At 52.1% G+C, this 21,253-nt stretch overlaps 1 protein-coding gene across 2 annotated transcripts; it reads right to left on the minus strand.

The window, feature by feature from the left end:
* Nucleotides 1-1,039: 1,039 nt before the first annotated feature.
* On the minus strand, nucleotides 1,040-20,028 carry FTSJ3 (FtsJ RNA 2'-O-methyltransferase 3). 2 transcript variants are annotated; one of them, XM_032967698.2, is made up of 22 exons: nucleotides 19,877-20,028; nucleotides 18,817-18,885; nucleotides 17,064-17,169; nucleotides 15,901-15,947; nucleotides 15,202-15,281; nucleotides 14,256-14,355; nucleotides 13,016-13,210; nucleotides 11,977-12,095; nucleotides 11,206-11,310; nucleotides 9,883-9,983; nucleotides 8,934-9,068; nucleotides 7,942-8,073; nucleotides 7,358-7,493; nucleotides 6,901-7,073; nucleotides 6,088-6,196; nucleotides 5,827-5,914; nucleotides 5,072-5,186; nucleotides 4,029-4,174; nucleotides 3,199-3,301; nucleotides 2,641-2,821; nucleotides 2,273-2,367; nucleotides 1,040-1,817 (listed from the first exon to the last, which is right to left on the minus strand). In XM_032967698.2, exons 2-22 carry the CDS (start codon nucleotides 18,881-18,883, stop codon nucleotides 1,613-1,615), a joined length of 2,538 nt encoding a protein of 845 aa, XP_032823589.2. In that variant the 5' UTR covers nucleotides 18,884-18,885; nucleotides 19,877-20,028; the 3' UTR covers nucleotides 1,040-1,612. The 2 variants fall into 2 exon arrangements, with proteins under 2 accessions (XP_032823589.2, XP_075928739.1); XM_076072624.1 differs by lacking the exon at nucleotides 19,877-20,028 and adding an exon at nucleotides 19,417-19,429.
* Nucleotides 20,029-21,253: the final 1,225 nt, after the last annotated feature.

Genomic DNA, 21,253 nt, shown 5'->3' on the forward strand with positions numbered 1-21,253 from the left:
AAAGCTTTAAATGAAAATCTATGGGCAGTGTTGAGTCTGCGGGCAGTGTTGCTGGTTTCCGATGTAATTTGACGTAAAGCTTTTGTTATTATCAAGTGTTTTTGTGGATTTTTACCGATTACACCCCGTTATATATGGCCGATAAAAAGAACACATCGGCAAATGATGTTCAGACGATTTCTGTCCATGGGAAAATAGGGTACAATTTACGACAGGATTTCCATGAACGCAGTCCTACCTTCAGATAAGGACATTTAACAGCTGCTTGGGAAATCTGACAACACGCACACAACCATTCGTATAATGGATACAAATTGAGCCCTCTGAAATAATCTCCCTGATGGGTGGGAATGGACCCAGGAGACCCAACGTTGCAGCACTGAAATACAATGACACCATCATCCCTACAAAGCACATATTGGCATTACATCTATCCCACTCCCATCGATGCAATTTAAATTCTTTAATCGTGACCGCGAAAAGTTAAACCGCATCTCCGCTTCCCAAAATCAAACATTGAAAACACTTAATCTTTTTGCTTTTTTCCCCTCTCGCCCAAGGTAAGAATTTAGAATTGTCTCCCATCTCCTTTCTTTTCCAAAGTTCTTACTATGCTCAATTCCAGGAACGTGTTGTGCCTTGCAACTTTAAGTGATATTTGTCTCCAGCCACTGCGTGTTCTGGGTCTGTGCTCAGCAACCGTGATTCAAAAACTCCAACCCCACTTCTATCCACCTCTCTTCATTTCACAATTTTGATTTCGTTCTGCCCTCAACAGCCATCCTAAATCCACATGCTCTGCTGTGCTTGCTTATTTGTGTCCCTCTGAATATCACAAGCGATAAAAAGTTCCTTCACTGTGTGCATATTGATATTTAAGAATAACCTTTGCCATCTGAGTTTATATTTTGGGGAAACTTACTCTAAAACTGATATTAAATGTTTGTTTTAATGTATCTGATATTATCTTTTTTTTGTTACTAAAAACTTCAAATGCCACTGCCATCCACAAAAAACGAGCAACGCAAAAAGCATGACGTACGGTTGTACTTGTTAATTTAATAATAATGTCAAGTTGTAACGCAATGCCGCGTGTCCGCTCTCTTGTAGAGAGAGCGGACGACCCAGGAGCGCGAGGAGCCACAGACAAGCGGGTGGAGGCAGCCACACCGCGGGCCGCCACAGACTCCTCCCCAAGCTCTGCGCTCCTCTGTGTATTAAGGTATTATTGGGCAATAATGAGTGTTTACATGTGAGAGGAAAACGGAGCACCCGGAGAAATACTACGTGTACAAGGGGGGGGGGGGGGGAGGAGGACACACTCCATCTCATACAGACAGAACAGGTGGAGTCCACATTGTTGCTGGTACTGACTTCTCCCGGACAAGCCAGGGTGTGTGGCACCTCTCCTCGATGCCTACGGGAAGAGTTCCGCAGCATTTCACCAACCCTCGTCGCCTCCACAGCGCTGGAGGACTCGAGGCCATGTGTATACCCATGACCGATCGGCTAGCGGTTGTTTGTATGTATGTACACTGATGTCGGAAAAGGATGTCATTTAGCAGGCCCGGTTTTGCATGTACTAACTGCAGCGGCAGCGACGTTCTGACGGCTAGCGGCCACCTCGTCTACCCCCCTTCTTCTTGCCGCCCTCCTTGCGGAGCTTGGCGCGCGTGTCCTTCTTCAGGCGCGCGTCCACCACCTTGTAGTGGCCCTTGACGCCGGCGGGGCGGCCGACCTTGCGGCCGGAGGACCGCTTAGCCACGACGTACGTCACGTCCTTGTCCTGCTTCTTCACGCCAGCCTTCTTGTAGATGCTGCGGAGGCAAGGGAACGACTTTAAAATCTCAATCAAGACTGGTGCAACGGTCTCTGAATAAGTCACGATGAAAATAATTTTACCCAAGACTGCCCGATTTGAAATATCATGTCATTCATTTACGCAGTAAAGCTTCACCGAGTCTCGGTGGCGAGATGTTAACTACCTCGCCTGGTATGCAGGAGGTTGTGGGTTCGATCCCGACCCTGATACCTGCTGTATATGACTTTCTCTCTCCTGTGGTCGTGTGGATTTTTCTCCAGGTTCGGTTTTTCCCTCCACATTTATGCTATAAATTTCAACATTATAAGCCACATCATTTGTGGCCAGATCGCTTCTAAAAAAGGACTATATAGCTCAGTGGGCATTACCTGGTAAAATAAAAATTGTAAAAAATAGTTTAGTTATTTCTTTCATCAGGGTCGCCCCAGCCGTGCCCCAACGAGGCTGTACCTGCGAAGCTGCGCCATCTTCTCCCTTTCTGAGATGTCCACCGTGTCCACCACCGCCTCCGCCTTCTTCTGCGCCTTCTCCACCTTCTTCAGCATCTGCAAAGTCGAGAGAGAGGGGCATCCTCATCGTGACGGTCACGTGACGGTGGCGGCGGCAGTCACGGCAATGGGTAAGCGATGGTGAAAAATGACATGATGCGGACATGACGGTGACACGAACATGATAGGGAGGCGACGGCTGTAATGACAATGACAGCGACTTTGACGTGTTGGCGAAGGGTGATCCCGAAGCAAGCGACGGTTATGACGAGATGGTGGTGGTGGTGGCGACGCGATGGCAAATGGTAACGTAACGCCGCGTGTGCGCACCCTCTTCTTCTTGCGAGCCTTGGCCTCGGCGATCTTCCTGATGGGCCGCGCGTTGATCTCCTGCCAGCGCTTGCGGTACTCGGCCACCGTTGCCTTGTCCACGGGGAGCATCTTCCGTCGGTGCTTGCGCTCGTCGTCGGTGAACCAGTCTGGCAGTTCCCCCTCGTCGTTAAACGCGAACCTGACGCGCACGTACGGGGGACAAGACTCGTGAGAGTTAATCCGGTCGAGGTGTGCCTGTCAAACTGGGACGATATACGTTCTGCTGTAGAAGGGGACCGTGCAATGGCATCACTCGTCAACTTTTACCCGTCACCGGGTAAAGCCTCGCTTATCAACCGTTGCCAGGTAGGCCTCGCTTGTTGGCCGTCACCGATAAAATCTCGCGACGTGGGCCTCGCTTATTAACCGTTGCCAGGTAGGCCTCGCTTGTTAGCCGTCACCAGGTAAAATCTCGCGACGTGGGCCTTGCTTGTTAACCATCGGCAAGGTTGGCCTCGCTTGTTTGCCATCACCAGGTAAAATCTCGCTGGGTAACCGTCGCCAGGTAGGCCTCACCTGTCAAAGGAGCCGTCCACTAGGTCGCGGGTCCTCTTGCGGGAGGTGGCGATGAGGCTGCCGATCGCCAGGCCCTCGGCGTCCAGCACTCGCTCGATTTTCGCTGAAGCAAGGCACAGACAGGCTCTCGATTAATATTTTCAAAATGCCTCATTTCATTTCTTGACCTGGCACTTCAGCAGGTGTTATCCACAAACTGTTGTGGTGGTTTCTGGGCTTGCGTTGGTCCGCCAGCATACGCGTTCCATCTTTTTCTCGTCCCAAGATCCTTTTTTTTTGGCCGAGAATCTTGAGACCCCCGTCAGAGTGTTGGTGGTGGAGTCACGACCCCAGTACGAGTAACGCTGCTCTGAACCATGAGCAAATTGTGATGAGAGCTGCTGGACCAGGGAAGAAATCGGGAGGTGTCACTCCAGATCCATGTTTCTCAAAACTCCAGTCCTTGCGACGCCACCGCAATCCAGCCTGCCGTCAATACCAATCATCAGGTGCGTGTAACGTGTAGTGGCTCGATTTGCATATCTATGGGAGAGCTTGGCATACTGGGTAGATAAATTATTTGTTGATTGCTGCACTGGCAGTGGTGCACAAGCATAATAAAAAAAGTAATCCTATTTATGTGCAATGAAGGGCCTTTGCCCGAAACATCACCTGTTACATATTTTCCTTTCAAAGCAACGGTGTTATTGACGATCGTGTGGCGTTTTTTGCGAATGAAACCCGTGAAGGCTCACCGTGGCGTGGCATGGACCGGAGTTTGAGAAACACCGCTTGGAGGCGAGGACGACGCCGTTGTGCCGCAGATAGCGGACCGCGTCAAACGGACTCACCTGGCTCCTCGATCGGGACCGTCTCGAAGTGATCGTCGTCGTCGAGGTCAAGGTCCGGAGCGGCCGCGTAGCGGCCTCGCCGTCCGGTCTTGATGGAGGCAGAGAGCTCCTTGAGGCGCGCGATCTGAGCAGCGTCGTCATCATCGCTGCTCGCACACACAGACGCAGCGACGCACAGGTGAGCAGCGGCCCATCACGTCAGCGGACGCACGCCACACTCGCGCGCTTATTTACTCGCTCACCTGGGCGGAAATCGAGCTACACAATAACCAAGCGTACCGCCAATCTACTAAGCAATTAAACAGGACAAGAACAAATATAGAGGTAGTCCTCTACTTACGATGGAGATGCGTTACGACGACCCCATCGTAAGTCGAAAATATCATAAGTCGAAGGTGGCCTAGCCTACCCAGGAGTCTTAAAGAATGGTGATAATTTAGCATAAGAGCAATTTACAGTACCGTACTGTAGAAATTATATACTGTATGTATTTATTAATTACAATACTGTATTGCACAGTAAAATTTAAAGTAAAAAACAAGGTAAATTCTTAGCCTACCTATATGAACTGCAATTTAATAGAAAGTTTTTTCAGGAAACAATCCTATCTGCTATAAAAACCTTTAACATGCATTGAACGTATGTATCGTATCGTGGTAACCCTAAAATGAAATCGATAAAGCTACGTATCATACATGCATTGAACGTATCCGTAACGCATCATATTCTACTGTACTCACCAAGATTCTATCCGTCGTCTGCATACTTGAACGATCTTAGGTTGTTGATGGCAATTTGGTCGTATCGCTATCGCCATCGTAAGATCGAAATATCGTAAGTCGGACCATCGTAACTCGGGGACTACCTGTACATCAGTCAACTAACCATTCAGACGCGAACCACAGTGGGAGGGGTGCCGCAAGTTATAGGATTCCAGAGTTATTGGAGAATGGATTTTATGGGTTTTGCTTACCATCGCCGCTGGTCCTATCGACTCTCTCAGAAGCACACACATTGCGTGGTGGGTGAGGTAAGATGCTCACCTATCATCGCTGTCCGAGCCGAACTCCTCCTTGGGCTGCGAGGGTTGGGCGTCGCCCCCCACGTCGTCCTGTCCACTCCCCTGTTTCGTGGTTGATTGCTCGTGCTCGTTCGCGGCTGAGAGGAAACGCGGATTAAAAACACACTAGGGCGTCCTATTTGTCTGCATTACAAAGTCAACATAGATCCCCCGTGTAGCGTTAAGTCTATTTGGGCATGTGCTGTTTACGAGCACCTATAAAGGCTGACAGTACACGAGGGGTGGTGGGTGGCCAGCACCACGCCCGACCGCCTTTTTGTGTCCCCAGCGGCGATGTTTTTAGACACCGCACCAGGTACTCATTTGAGGCCGAGTCAACCTAGGGAAGGCCCAGGACCAGTTCAGATATTTGTCACTGGTGTTGGCCGTGAGCGGGAATCGAACTTGGGTCGCCGGTTTTGTAGCGCATTGCGCTAACCGCGATACTACCGCTCCCCATTACAAAGGTAGTAGGAGACGCGTCGAGGTAAGGGGGCCTTGCCCGCCATCTGTTAGCGCCAGACGGATGGCAAGACCCACACTGGTGGGAGTGTCTTGTTGTTGTTATTTACATGGTAACTGACTGTATTGTTTTTTTTTGTGTGGCGACTACGTCTTGTTGTTGCGTGCGTGGTGACTGATCATCTTGTTGCTGATGTTGTTTAGGTGGTGACTAAATGTCATGTACGTGGTGACAGGTGTCTAGTCGTTGCTGTGCGTGTCCCAGAGAGGCTGCACCTGCACGGGCCATCTTCTTGAACATCCTCTGCGCATGTTTCAGCTCCATCTGCTCGTCCACCTCCGTCTCCAGGCCAGCAAAGATGTCCTGTACAAACCGACACCAACGGTCATTACCAGCAGCTATAGCTTCCCTCCACATGGTACGGGATTCGTGCGTCAGGAGCTGAATGATGGGATTCATTGGCTGAGTGGATAAGGGCTCAGGGTTGCGAGGCGAGTGGCTCGCAGGGTTGTGGGCCGTGCCGAAGGGCGACTCGCCTTGCCGAACCACAGGTTGGTCTCGCGCTGGGCCCTGCTCTCGCTGTCCTCGTAATCCACCACCAGGGCGTTGGGCTGCTCCTCCGACGGCTCCGGCGTCACTTCCCTCCTGCCGGACGGCATGCTCGGTCAGGCGGCACGAGGTGGACACGGCACGCGTGTGCGTTAGTCGGTGTGTGGATGCACTTGTGCGGCGTGCGAGCCTAGATTCCGTGGGACGGCCACGTCTAATCAACGTGAGTTGGCATGAGTTACCATGACTTCTACAGATTTCAAGTCAAAGAAGAACTTTCCGTGGTTTTCCGAAAAGTGGCGTTTCCTTGATTTTTGAACGTTACCCGAGCCATGATGCAAAAAAAAATCTCGTTCGCAAAAGATCAAGACAGCATTGACGGTAAAATTCAACACTCAAGTTAAATTTACATGTTATCACCACCTGTAACAATTTTTGTTCCGGCAACGAATTCCCACTTGGCTGGAACTCTGACGCAGGGTATCGAGGTCTGCTCACATCGAGTGAGACGACTGACAAGAGTTCGGACCGCAGTCGTGACCAACCAAGTTGAGAAGAAAAAATAGCCAAACACGCGCGATCTCAATGCTCACCGGCGAACGGCAGCTCCAACTCAACACCTGAGTCGCGTTCCTCGTGGAAGCGTAGCGTGAAACACCCCCCGACATCAGTTTACAGGTTTTCTTGCCGTCGTTTTCTCTGTTACAAATCACACACCCCCCCCCCAACCCTTACCCACCACCCCCCCCCCCCCCCCGGCCTGCATTGCAGATGGTGCTGCCAAGACGGGACCGCCGCACCTTTTGCCGCCCCGGATCTTGTGCAGCGGCAGCGCGACCTCCTCCTCCTCCTCGTCGGCGGAGTCGCCGTCCGCCTCCTCGTTGAAGTCCCCCATGTTGACGTCGTCGTCCGCCGGGCCGATCACCTCGACGAGAGCCGCCAAAGACATGTCCCCCTGCTCCATCTCCGCCATCTACACACACAACAACATTAATAATGATGATGATTTTATAGGGAGTGCCTTTCCTAATGACATCTCAAAGCACAGTACAAAAATATATATATACACGACATTCCAAACGACAAACACTAAAAGGTGATTATACAATTAATAGCACAAAGAACAAGCTATGAAAGTAAAGAGTAAAATTTACACGCATCGGTAAAATGCACGCGAGCACACACGCATGCACAGATGAAGGTGTGTTGGGCGCAGGTGAGTGGCTGATGGTGGTGTGGGTGGAGGCAAGCGGGCACATTGGCTTTGTTGATGCTCTTTAGGTTGAAGAGGCTGAAGTCAGAGCTCTCGGCCAGGGAGTCTCCGGGCACGTCCATCTTCAACTCCATCCTCTCGCGCAGCTTCCGCCGCTCCTTCAGCAGCTTCTTCTTCTTTCTGCGGGGGAGGCGACGGGGACCGAAGGCTCGGACTGACTCTCTAGGCCGCACGAGGCTGCTACACGATGCCGACGCTTCTGCAAAGTAGCCCAGGGCACGAACGTAGTAGAGCTGTCAGGGGCGTAGTCTAGAAGCCCAGGTGGTCTCCAGGGGAGGGGGGGGAACCCCACCCTACCCCCCCCCCCCAATGTACACCCCTCCCTTAATATAGACCCCCAACTCCCAATCTACATCCACCCCCCAGCCTACCCCCCCCCCCCCAAATCTACCCCCACCCCCACATCTACTCCCACCCCCCGCCGACCCCCGCGTCCCGCTTGGAATCCACCACACTGTGTACGAGTGTTACAGCACATCCAGTGTTACTGCAAACGGGGTTCGCCCAGGGACACTCGGCCACACCGTGGCACTTCGACACGAGAAAGCCTCGCCGCACAGGCCCTCACCTTTTGAGGTCAGCCACCTCGTCGGATTTCATGTCGGCCAGCTGCTTCTCCATCTCCTCCTCGTTGTCGTCGTCGCTGCCATCGACCGCCCCCGCCTGCCTGCCGTCGCTCTCCCCCTCGGACGAGTCGAGGCTGCGAGAAGCGAGAAGTGATCGCAGGGCTCAGCCGCGCCACTCCCGACGTTGATGTTCGGCCCCCCAAAATATTTTTAGTCATCCCGGAGCAACGCTCTTTCAAATCTGCGATTTATGAGGGCAGTATGCCGACCCCTGTTCATTTGTCTGACCCGTTGTAATTACCGTTGGACAATCCTAAAAATGTGCGACACGCTGGCCAATTGTCTACTAATAGTTCCCAGGTTAAGCAGACAATTTGGATCAAAAGCATTTTAATGCAGCTGCCCCACAGATTTGGAACCACCTCAGAGGTCTCTTGGCATCTCCATTCTGCCATCTGTCCCCACTTAATCTTTCGTGATTTTAATAGTCAGTTTAAGTGTGAATGTAATTTTACAAAATAATTGCGATGAAATTATTTTGTTTTATCTGTGATTGCGCGAATGCTTTGATGTTGTCTGCGGGCTGAGTCGCCCTTTAAAAAAACAGCATCTTAGCTCAGTGGGCTTTACTCAGGAAATAGACTTGCGATTACGATTAATACGGTGTTGAACAGCACACCCGGTCGAACGCACAAACAAATACACAATTAGACGCACGCTCCCGCGATGCTAGCGCGTTGGAACGCGTCGGCAGGATTCACGAGTTTGTGCGTGGCTTGCGCGTTCCCCGCCAAGGCCGAGTTGACAGCAGGCACCTATTTCACAGGGTAAAACCCCGAGCAGCTGCGGCAGTGGAATGCGCACGTTCACACTGTGTGGCGTTTGTAATATGGTGAGCCGGACAGAGAGCGAGAGAGAGAGCGCTCACCCCGGGCACACTGCCCCCTGCTGCAGCGACCTGGCTGCGATGAGAAGCGCCCGCCTGCGAACTCACCTGATATCTCCGTCTGTAGCCGTCACCGGCGTCGCCGCTTCCTCCGCGGGCGCCGCTTTCTCCACGGGTGCCGCTCCCTCCTCGGTCGCCCGCAACAAACTCTTTTTCAGTTTTGTCCGCCAGTTGATGAGCGACCTGAAGGGGGTGGTCACCAAACGGGGTCAACTCAACACCGCTCCCTCCCATAATATCTCACCCCCCCCCCCCCCCCCCCCAACAGGTTTACACTCGGAGCATAATAACAATTTAGCACATTTGTAATGAAAGCCATTCCTCATCTAGTCGTTCGTAAGGCGCTACGTTTCACGGACACAGTCTGTGGTATTTTCACAGTGGAGAGGGCGCGATGTTTCCGTGTGTAATCCCAATTTAATAATTAGTGGGCAATGTGTGAAATTTCTCAGATTTTGGCCATGACGCCAGCACACAATGGCCTTTTGTTTTTCGAATGACGTCAGGGGATCTTTAACGTCCACTGCGAATCGGACGTGCGGGTATTTTATGGTTAATACATCCAGCAGTATTAACCAGGACAGCGTGTGGCTAACGCGCTACTGCTGGGCCGTGCCGCTCCCCAATAATCGTCGACGCGTTCTCAACAAATACCAACTTGTTAACGGACAGGCGTGAGATTTCACTCAACTATTTGAATGCCCAATATCGTGACTCGATAATTATTACTCAAAGAGTTGCAACAAATTTGATCTTAAAGCGAACTCATGCCATTTCTAGGTTGTTGTACGTCTGCATCTGGTCCCTGATTTATTCAACAGTGCAGGGGCCCGGGTTCAAATTGCCTCGCGATTGCTGCTGCCGCTACAGTTGCTGCTGCTTGCTATTCCTGTTACGACTGCTGCCGTTGTTTCGGCTGCCGCTAACAATGCTGCCGATACTGCTACTGCTGCTGCTACGACCACCGCTATTCGCTACCGCTGCCGCCGCTGCTCACCTAAGCTCCTTGCGCCCGAGCACTTTGATGTCTCGGCAGCACTCCGCGATCTCGTTGGTGGTGCTTGGGTGAGAAACCATGCGTGGGTCATCCAGCACGATCTAGAGGGGGAGGGGCAAGGTGGGGGGGAAGGGGGAGGGGCAAGATGAGGGGGGGGGGGCAATTTACAGACCATTGATAATCCACTGCTGGATAAAAGCCTCCCCACGCTGGAGTGTGGAGATTCTTGAAGCTGAGCCCAGGACCGGTTCAGATATAACTCGCCACTAGTGTTGGCTTTGGCCGGGAATAAAACTCAGGTTGGGGGGGTTCATAGTGCAGTGCGCTGACCACATGCTGTACTGCTCCTCAACTGCATGTAGACAATACACATGCAACAACAAGAACCGCCGTTCGCTACTAAGTTGCGGTGACGTAACCACAGCACTTATGCCTGACAAATATCCCCTCTATAACCTTAACAGAATGTAAGGGGGCAAGTGCTGTTAGCCAGCACCTATGAAGGCCGGCGCGGCACACGAGGGGGTGGGTGGCCAGCACCACGCCCGGCCGCCTTTATCTCGCTAGTGGCGATGTTTACACACCACACCAGGTCCTCATTTGAGGCTGGGTCGGCCTAGGGGAGGGCCCAGGACTGGTTCAGATAATCGTCACTGATGTTGGCGAATGGGAATTGAACTCGGGTCCCCAGGTTCGGAGTGCAGAGCGCAAACCACTAACACTACCACTCCCCAGCGGTGCACACTACCACTCCCCAGCAGTGCACATATGAATACACAAACAACAGGGCATCTGCGCAGCTGTGGCACAAAACCCTTTGGTTTATATTTTGTTGTAATGGCACAAAACATGATGTGCATAGCTATATTACAGTGGCTGAATCTTGATAATAATTCTAAGAGTGCATAAAAAGTATATTGAAAAACGCAACACACGCATCAATAACACTGCCTTCAAATTCGAACTTTTTTGTGCTCTGAAGAATGAGCCATCACCTGAAACGTTGCTCATTACATTTTATTTTAAGGCCACGGAGTGTTACTGACAAAAGTGAGTTTTTATTATTATTATTATCAACTGTACTTTTAGACCACTGCCAACGCAGTTTCGCCAATTGATTTGTTTTGACTTACAAACATTGGCGTGATGTTGATGGAGCCGACAGGCCGTAGCCTCGCGCGCCCAACGACCGCCGCCTGAGCGTACGTTTGCACGTACGCACGTTGTTGAGCCTCTTTCGCGCCGTACGTAGCCAGCCGTGCTAGTCGGAGGCGCGGGAAAAACCAACCGTGCTCATCCGAGGAGCGGGCGGCAGCAACTCACCTGGCTGCACTTGTTCAGGAAGTCGATGGGGTTGCTGCACTTGAGGAACTCGGTGGCTGGGAGAGGATGGAAGAGCGTGTAGTCCCCCTCCGTGTATCCCTCGGCCTGTGACGCGGCACGCACAGCCGCGGGCGCGGCGAGTCAGCGTACGAGCAACAAGGTGGCGTTCCATCGTTTAGCCAGGCAGAGCTGCAGCCGCGTCTCAAAGATTTCCTCACGGGAGGGATCCCGCGGGGGGACATTGGACGATTTCCTTTCAGGTATTTTGTTTGGCACGGAACGAAAACCGGACACCAAAGAGGGCCAGCTCCTAACGAGGTTATCTCGCTTGACCACCTGAATGTGAAATTGTAGTTGTTTGCTCTGCATCTACACCGACCAAACGAGACAAGACTGACGCTGACCGAACGTTAATTTGGCACGACCCAAGTCCACTCCCCTTAGCGGCATACCACTGTTATGGTGACCCTCTCCACCTCTCACACAAAAACTCTACAGGCACACCCCTCCCCCCCCCCACCTCCACACCTGAAGGGAGCTGAAGCCGGACGGCCCGATACAAACCCTGAACAAACGTGAGAAACCCACTCGACTCCGTCGCTTTCCACAGCATCAACTGAGGCAGGGCACAGCACTTCATCAGGCTACTGCCACGCAGACGTGCATTACCTCCACCGATGTTGACCACAGTGCATCATTAGGCTCAACGACCCCAATGCACCACACCACGCAACAGACAACCATGCGCACGTGCACGCAACGATGCCTCACTTTGGGTTTTTTCTTGTCGTCGGCAATGTCCCTTATGGTCTTAGCTTCGATCTCGACCTCCTTGAATGCGTACTTTGCATCGAAAAACTTGCTGTCGATTTTGTCTGGAGCTTTGTAACCTAAACATAAAATGATAACGACGACGACAACAACAGACGATATCGTACGGCGCGCGTTTCATTTTCCAGACGCTGGAGAAGTGTAAAACGAACTCCAATAGTGCGGCACGGTCTCCTGCGGGGAGCCAGGAGGGCCGCGCCGCACGTCGTCGCCAGCTGTGAAGTCCGTCAGGGCGTGCCGGGCGGACTGGTTGCCCTGCACGTGCTGGAGGAGGAGGCTGTCACATGGCTCTGTGGCTACACGGACTGACGTTCACTCACATATAACACTGACAAACATATTCATCGATTTTTCTTGCATATCTAGCGCTCTGAAATACATCAGTCACGTGTAAAAGCGTTTGCTAAATAAATCATGATTTCAACCTCTCCGGCTACCACTGGTGCTGATTTTCAGTTTTTTTTTCTTTGCAGGGAGACTGCAGTCATGCCCAGTGTATCCCGAGCCACGTTGTGCATTTATCTGACTGTCCACCCCAACCCCATGACGTGGCCCAGTGGCAGTGGCTTGGCCGCTTGTTGCAGACGTTCGCGGTTCTAACCCGGTAGACCACCTTGGTTAATACTACCGGTATAACAGCTCCCAAGTGTGTGCTGTCTGTTCCACGGTGGACATTAATGATCCTGTGGCGACATTCAAAATCAGCGAGTAGGTAGGCCACTGTGTGACCGTGTTACGGTCCAAATTTGGGAGTACACAGAGTAACACAAAGGCAACATCGCCCCCCCTACTGTGAAACTACCACTACGTGAAATACAGTACCTTCATGATAGCCTTATGTCAATTAAAATTATGCTTGCTGACTGGCTGTTGACCCCCGTGAGACAAATTATGCGTGCCATCTTTTAGTCGACTGGTGCATCCTCCCCTCCTACGACCCCCGACATGTGCCCCCCCAAACCCCCCGGGGGAGACCCACCTTGGCACACGACGAAGATCTCGGCAGACTCGCTACGCGATGCCTGGGGCTTGGTGGCCTGGACCTTCTGGAAGAACTGCTGGAAGAGCCACATGAGCGGCTGGTAGTCGCGCGAGCGGAACACCTTGGTGATGAACCAGCCGCCCTTGTTGAGGAAATCGCATGCCAGCTTCAGCGCCTGGAGCGTGAGCCGCGCTGCGGGCGACAGGAACACGGCGGGAAGACGTCACGTGACGGCCAAACTCTGCCTCACACCACGCCGCTCTGCGTCACACCACGCCGCTCTGCCTCACACCACGCCGCTCTGCCCCACACCACGCCGCTCTGCCCCACACCACGCCGCTCTGCCCCACACCACGCCGCTCTGCCTCACACCACGCCGCTCTGCCTCACACCACGTCGCTCTGCCTCACACCACGCCGCTCTGCCTCACACCACGCCGCTCTGCCTCACACCACGCCGCTCTGCCTCACACCACGCCGCTCTGCCTCACACCACGCCGCTCTGCCTCACACCACGCCGCTCTGCCCCACACCACGTCGCTCTGCCTCACACCACGCCGCTCTGCCTCACACCACGCCGCTCTGCCTCACACCACGCCGCTCTGCCTCACACCACGCCGCTCTGCCTCACACCACGCCGCTCTGCCCCACACCACGCCGCTCTGCCCCACACTCTGATCTACCGCACACCCTGCAATATAGCACAGCCAGCTCTACACCATTCCTCACTCTACACCCCACCCCACACCACTCTACCGCACACCCTGTTCTACCGCAACCCCTCTGCTCGACACCACATTCTACTCTAATGCAGACCGTCTTTATTAAGAATACATGACGATCGCTCCCCCCCTCCCATCCCTCTACTTTGACTTTCGCGACCAATATCACGGGTTTAACGACGTAATTATTTACGCAATTTAACCCAAAAAAAACCTGTATTATGCATCCCTCTCCTGTTAACTCAATTCGAATCCAACTTGCAGAGCATACGTGCCATCAGCTGCCAGGGCCTCAATCCACATTCATTTCCCTTTTATCAGACCTTAAGGGAAACCCAGAGATGCAATTACCATGATGGATCAGCTGTGGTGCTGCCTCACAAGGAAATTCCTCCATGGCTAGCCGCCCCCTAGTTTGAACGCTGTCTGCACAGGGCATCCAACTAACCGCAACGACTACTACGACTACCCAGCCTCACACTCGCCCCCCCCACTGCCCCCCCACCACCGTCTCACCCTGGGCGTACGCGTCGTGCGACCAGTTGGCTCCCACATTGGGCGCTCCGTCGTTGAGCATGCAGTCCACCTTCCACGTCTGCAGCTCCTTCTTGAGAGCCTGCGCGCGCGAACGAACGCGCGCGGCGTCCACGGCGTTAAGGTTTTTACCACAAAAAACCCACGCTTTCAAGAACCCCCCCTGCCCGCGTCACTGTCCCAAAAAAAACAAAAGAGCCAGCCCAAAGAACGTGGAAAAGCTCACGGTCGAGCAGGAGCAACGTCACGAGTTGAATCGTCAACGCCGGCCAGATCAAGGCCTAACCCACAGGAAGACCTCGGCAAGGAGACGAGGAGCGGGATGCGGCCCGATGCGATAAAACTCCCGACGGCGCAAACGTCGGAAACAAACGGCCACAGCCATGCGGCAGGCCCTCTGCGATGCACGAAGAGAAAGGATGGGTTTGGCGGTCCTAAGCAGTGCATAAACGTAGCTCTTTGCATTAAAGCTGGGGTTCAGGGAAGGACTAAGTTTGCTGTTTGGAGTGGCACAGCGTAGGACTGTATGCTATTTAACAATATGCAATGTGCAAAATGCAATGTCCTCTGGCAATCGCCCTTCTGCAGGATAGAGAAGCGGTTACCCAGCTGTACAAGTTGTACGCAGCGCTGGCCAGCAGATGGGCAAGGACCTGCCAATATAGAAGGCGACGTCGCCATTTATTTTTCCCCAATCGAGCAATCTGCGGGCAACTTAACAAATTTGATGCGCACTGCGAAGAACGTGAAGGGACCCTGAACGTCCACTCTTGACGCAGACGGCACGTATTCGCTGTTAATGCACCCGGGCACCATTAACCAGGGCGGGCAGCCGGGCTGAAACGGGCAGAAAAACCTCCCTCCACAAGCGGCAGACGTGCCACTGCTCGGCTGCGTTTTGCCACCCCCCCCCCAACCATGAGCGCACCTGGCGGCACTTATCCGTGGTGATGTCCTCCTGTAGGGTGACGACGTTCGGGATGGACTTGATGGGCACGAGGTCCACGCCTGCCGACGACAACGACCACGAGGCGTCCACCATCCACCCGCAACCACTCACTCGCGAAAATGCCGACGCGCACGGATGGCACGCAAACCAGTACCGTATTATCCAATAGGCAACAGTAGGTACCGTGCCTAGGGCCCATGAAAACTAAAGGGCCTTACGAAAAGAAATGTGACCATATTATGTTTTTGTTTGTATGTATGATAAAAAAAATGCAACCAAGGTATCGTCTTGAATAAATACATATCGCAAGGATAAGCACAGTGTATGCACAAAGAGGCAAGGTCAAGTGAATCGTTTTTTTGTTCATGAGGTGAGATAACTTAACGCCATAGATGAAGCTTTCGCGATTTTTTTCTTTGTAAAATCAGCAATAACATCTTTGAAATTGTGATTTTGCACAATCTCATTCTCAATCTAGTGTAAGGGAAGACAAGCGTTGTTGTCCTATGGTTAATCAGCATTTCCGAGTGACAGCGGCGGTAGTAACATGGGGGAGCAGCAGCAGCAACTGCAGAAAGTCATCACTTAAGGCCTAAGAAACAGAAGTGCCGAGGCCCTGCAAGAACCTTAATCCGACCATGGGGCAAATGCGCCGTTTACTTTCGAGGCAAACCTTACCGATGACGAGACTTGAGATGGGCATGAACTTCGATGCCACCTGCAGCCTGGAAACACAATGCGTAATATATCAAGGGTTGCTCACATATCACAACGCGACTCGTCATAAATGACGGGTCGAGATTCCACGCAGGTCATGTCCGAAGCACCACAAAGGGTGATCACAACAGCACTGCATCTCTATCGACTATCGATTGGGTGTGCACGGCTTATTGTAGGAGTTCACTGGTGATACATTACAATAGACGACACGCTGATGCTCAACCTCGTTTTCAGAAGGGGCCTGCCTGCCTGTTTGGAGAATTGTGGTTTTATTGCATTTGGGAGGCAGCAATCATCTGGATTTAAAAAAAAATGCATGCAAGAGAATTATCAAGCATATATGTGGTCTTGTGATCGTCATATTTGCTGTACAACCTTCTGCAGGCACCTGGTTGGCCGGCGGAATCAGTTTTGGTCTTTGCTGTCCTTCTCACACCACTGGCTAGAGGTGTGTGTCACTACAGACTGCAGCCAGTGCGTGCCTCAGTCGTGTACCCATCTACCGGCACCACGGAGTGTGTGTGTGTCTGTGTGTGTTTGCACTTGACTCTGCGCGTCAGGTACCATACTACAGATGCCACAAGTGTATGTACATGATTCAGTGAGGCATGGTACTTACTACCCTACAGACACCACACATTCGAGATTTGAAGTTTTCGTGACTGCAAGGATCCATACTCTTTGGTTCTTTCGGTAAAGTCACGTAGGTGAAAAAATGTAAATAAGAGTAAAAAATCTAAAATTACTCTTTCTTATTTTTTTCTTTTTTCACCTACGTGACTTTACCGAAAGAAACAAAGAGTATAGACACCACACAGTCTGTGCGTTACTAAGTGAACCGCATACCACCCTACCAGGCACCACGCAGTGTGCACAACTCAAGTTGAGTCGACTACCAACAAAATCCTACAGGCAGCACGCAGTGCGTGCGCGAGTCATCTCGGCGAGTCGCGTATCAATCTCACAGGCGCCGCGCGGCATACACGACTCAGTGAGTCGTGTACCAAAATATTCCAGGCACCGCTCGGTGTGCACGAGTCGTGTAACAATATCACCGGCAGCATGCTGTGTGCGTGTGCGTGAGCGTGCGTGTCCGGGTGTGATGTCGGCGAGTCGCGTACCATCCTCCAGGAGCGGCGCACAGGTCCACGAGGACGCGCGCGCGCTGCAGGAAGCCGAACTTGCGGTTGAGCTGGATGAGCTTGAAGGCAGAGCGAGCGCGGTAGCCTGCAGCAGAAGAGCAACCGCACAGCCGCGTCACACCCCCGCCAGCCGCTCTGCACCTTACCGAACTTTGCCGTTATTTCGATTGAAAGCTTTCGTGACTGCAAGGATTCATCTTATTTGGATCTTTCGGTAAAGTCACGTAGGATGAGAATAAAATAATAAATTGATAAAACAAAATAACACAATAATATTCTCACGGCGTTTCGGCCACAACACAAGCGGCCTTCATCAGGTGAAGGGGACGAGACTGTCTGGAGGACAGCGCTGGAGTGTCAATTTATTATTTTATTTTATCAATTTATTATTTTATTCTCATTCTACGTGACTTTACCGAAAGAACCAAAGAAGATTTGCCGTTATTTTTGGCTCACAAGTGACGACATCACATTTATTCCTCTATTTAAGAACAGGAGGATTCCTCCACAAATCTGGCTGTTGCCTGATGATGCTCGTTGTGGTTTTATTCGCTCGATCGTGATCGCTTTGCCACGCGCTCAGCTCCTCTCCAACCACTCATCACCTCGTCCTTGTTTTCGGTGCAATGCGCCTGCTTATTTCGTTCATATTGTTGCGCTTTTTTTTCTTCACGAACTAACGTTGCCTGCACATCGGACGCGTTCCGTTCCGGTGTTGCCCGTGCCTTCGTACGGATCGCTTTGATGTTGCCGTTCCTTTTCTGCAGTGATGCAACACGAATCCTCCGTGCAAACTCGCTGAATGACTGGCTAAACAGGACTTATCGTGTAACAAATAAACAAAGCCTACGTGTTAAAACCAAATATACAATGATTTATTGATTGATCGTCACTCTTACTACAATGTTACTATTTTTGTTTAAAACACAGTAGCTGAACACTGTCACAAAGGCCCAAAACGTCAAGTGGCCTGCAACATACAGCACTCTTATCAAAGTTGTAATGGTAGTATAGTTTAAGTGTTTATTGAATTGAGCAACGTTAAAGAGCTTGGTTAAAGAGCCAATGGGAGGGAGGTCGTGGTGGTAGTGGCTGCAGTGGTTGTTGTAGTGGTAATAATTGTTGTGGTAGTGATTGTTGTGCGGTGGTAGTGGTATTATTCTGGTGGTAGTGGTTGCTGCTGTGGTATGGTTAAAGTGGTTGTAGTTATGTTTGGCCGTAGTTGTCGTGATGGGTTGGATTGGTTTTTTTTCGATGGTTGTAGGTATTGTGGTCGTGGTTGCGATTGCGTTAGCGGTTGCTGTGATGGGTGGTAGTGGTTGTTGAGATGGGGCAGTGGTTGTTATTGTTGCTGTGGTTGTTGTGAGGGTGGTAGTGGTTGTTGAGATGGGGGCAGTGGTTGTCGTTGTGAGGGTGGTAGTGGTTGTTGAGATCGGGGCAGTGGTTGCTGTTGTTGAAGTGTGAGCAGTGTTTGTTGTTGTTGGGGTGGTAGTGGTTGTTGAGATGAGGGCAGTGGTTGTTACTGTTGCTGTGGTTGTTGTGAGGGTGGTAGTGGTTGTTGAGATCGGGGCAGTGGTTATTGTTGTTGAGGTGTGAGCAGTGTTTGTTGTTGTTGTTGTGGTTGTTGAAATGGGGGCCAGCGGTTACTGTCGTTGTGGTTGCGAGGGTGATCGTCGTTGTGTTTGGTAGTTCAGGCTGCGGTGGGCTCAGGCCGCGCCACGTGCACACTCACCCGTCTCCTTGGCCAGCAGGTAGAACTTGTCGCGCCGCGCCTTCCCGATCTTCGACTTCTTCCCCATCGCTGAGCGGAGTCACAGGCGCGTGTTAGTACACGACTCGCGCGCACCCCATGTGCTACATTGAATACTGCTGCGTCGTTCGTACTACACGATACGGATGCGGTCGTGTATCGAGCTGCAGGCGAGCAGTTGGCTGTGGAGCCTGCTGTAGCAAGGAGTTAGTTCCACTGCACCGTTAAGCTGCTGTGGAAACATATCTCTCTGTCTACGCTGTGCAGCTGCGGTAGTGAGGTGTTAGTACCACTGCGGGTCTGCGGTAGTGAGGCGTTGGTATCCGTGTGGAGCTGCGGAAGTGAGGCGTTGGCAAATCTATGGCTGCGGTAGTGGGCAGTGCCTCTGTGGGAGCTGCAGTAGTGAGTCGCTCGTACCTCTATGAAGCCGCGCTAGTGAGGCGTTAGTACCTCTCTGGGGTCGCGGTAGTGAGGCGTTAGTGCATCTCTGGGGTCGCGGTAGTGAGGCGTTAGTACCTCTGTGGGGTCGCGGTAGTGAGGCGTTAGTACCTCTGTGGGGTCGCGGTAGCGAGGCGTTAGTACCTCTGTGGGGTCGGGGTAGCGAGGCGTTAGTACCTCTGTGGGGCTGCAGTAGTGAGGCGTTAGTACCTCTGTGGGGTCGCGGTAGCGAGGCGTTAGTACCTCTGTGGGGTCGCGCTAGCGAGGCGTTAGTACCTCTGTGGGGTCGCGGTAGCGAGGCGTTAGTACCTCTGTGGGGTCGCGGTAGCGAGGCGTTAGTACCTCTGTGGGGTCGCGGTAGTGAGGCGTTAGTACCTCTGTGGGGCTGCAGTAGTGAGGCGCTAGTACCTCTGGGGTCGCGCTAGCGAGGCGTTAGTACCTCTGTGGGGTCGCGCTAGCGAGGCGTTAGTACCTCTGTGGGGTCGCGCTAGCGAGGCGTTAGTACCTCTGTGGGGTCGGGGTAGTGAGGCGTTAGTACCTTTGTGGGGCCGCAGTAGCGAGGCGTTAGTACCTCTGTGGGGTCGCGCTAGCGAGGCGTTAGTACCTCTGTGGGGTCGGGGTAGAGTCGTGAGCGCCTCCGCGTTTCTCTCGTTCCCTCGTAGCGGCGAGGCTCTCGACCACGTGCAGCAGCGTGGCGGCTGGTGATGACGTCACGGGTCGGAGTTCAAAGTGCGAGTACGGCAGCGGGGCGGGGTCAAAGACGCCAGGGATTTACGAACCGCGTTTGTCGCCAAAGGTCACCACGCCCCCGTAAACAACGTTTCGGGCAGTGGCCCCTTATATGCGGAGCAGAGCGAGCGCGGAATAAGTTGGCTCTTTGTCACTGATCTTTTAAGTGTGTGTGGGGTGGGGGGGTTATCAGTGGCGTAGTGGTTATCGCACTGCGCTACAAACCCTGCGATACTTTAGTTCGATTCTAGGCCACGGCCAACGACCGGTGTGGAGTGATCGCTGTGCTGCCGGTCTTTGATCTGATGATCAACAAATTATTAATAACCCCACAGCCGTCAAACCCTACGGTTTAACCCGTATTCTTGTACAGGGACATTGAGTTTTCAGGGCCATACGGCGTACAGACGTTTCAATACGGACAACAAATTGTGTATATTTGTTTGTGTTTCTCTCCTTGTGATGGGACTTTGTAGGATGAACGTTGAGATTTATAAGGGGCACGGGGTAACCCAATAAGGTCTGAATTCATATTCTTTGGTTCTTTCGGTAAAGTCACGTAGAATGAGAATAAAACTAAAATTCTCACGACGTTTCGGCCACAACAAAAGTGGCCTTCTTCAGGTGAAAGGGACAGACCTGTTGGGACGACAGAGCTTCAATAAACGCTGTTAAGATTCGTAGCGCCCTTTTAAGCTGGTTGAGCGAAAGTCAGGCACCCAAGCAGTAGAATTTAGCATTGAAAAAGGTTGAGGGATTAGCTTGTGACTGGTCACAGAAATGGCTATGTAAATTCAAAGCCTACACATCCACAGAGCTTTTTCAATGCTAAATTCTACTGCTTGGGTGCCTGACTTTCGCTCAACCAGCATAAAAGGGCGCAACGGATCTTAACAGCGTTTATTGAAGCTCTGTCGTCCCAACAGGTCTGTCCCTTTCACCTGAAGGCCACTTGTGTTGTGGCCGAAACGTCGTGAGAATTTTGTTGTTTTATTTTATTCTCATTCTACTTGACTTTACCGAAAGAACCAAAGAAGATGAATCCTTGCAGTCACGAAAGCTTTAAATCGAAAAGGTCTGAATTGGTCTGTAATAAGTTAGGGCACTGATAAGGGGTTGATAGCCGTGTTACCCGGTGCTGTGTGCAGTCAGCAACTAAGGTGATAAAGGCGGCCGGGAGTGGTGTGCCGAGCCAGTATATTATTAGGTGCTCAATTCAAAATAGGATTTTTTTGGATCAGATCGCGTCAAA

Source organism: Petromyzon marinus, chromosome 38 (assembly GCF_048934315.1).
Source record: "Petromyzon marinus isolate PM22_M1 ecotype Great Lakes invasive population chromosome 38, UKy_Petmar_22M1.pri1.0, whole genome shotgun sequence".
Classification (NCBI taxonomy): domain Eukaryota; kingdom Metazoa; phylum Chordata; class Hyperoartia; order Petromyzontiformes; family Petromyzontidae; genus Petromyzon; species Petromyzon marinus.

What these genes read in the sequence shown, in the direction of transcription:
- FTSJ3 (XM_032967698.2), bottom strand. Translation starts at nt 18,883, where the DNA reads ATGGGGAAGAAGTCGAAGATCGGGAAGGCGCGGCGCGACAAGTTCTAC. An exon ending in GGCTCGGACAGCGATGATAG is followed by an intron (nt 4,175 to 5,071) that starts GTGAGCATCTTA and finishes GTGTGCGAGCAG; the next exon opens with CGATGATGACGACGCTGCTC. An exon ending in AGGCTCGCAAGAAGAAGAGG is followed by an intron (nt 2,368 to 2,640) that starts GTGCGCACACGC and finishes TCGACTTTGCAG; the next exon opens with ATGCTGAAGAAGGTGGAGAA.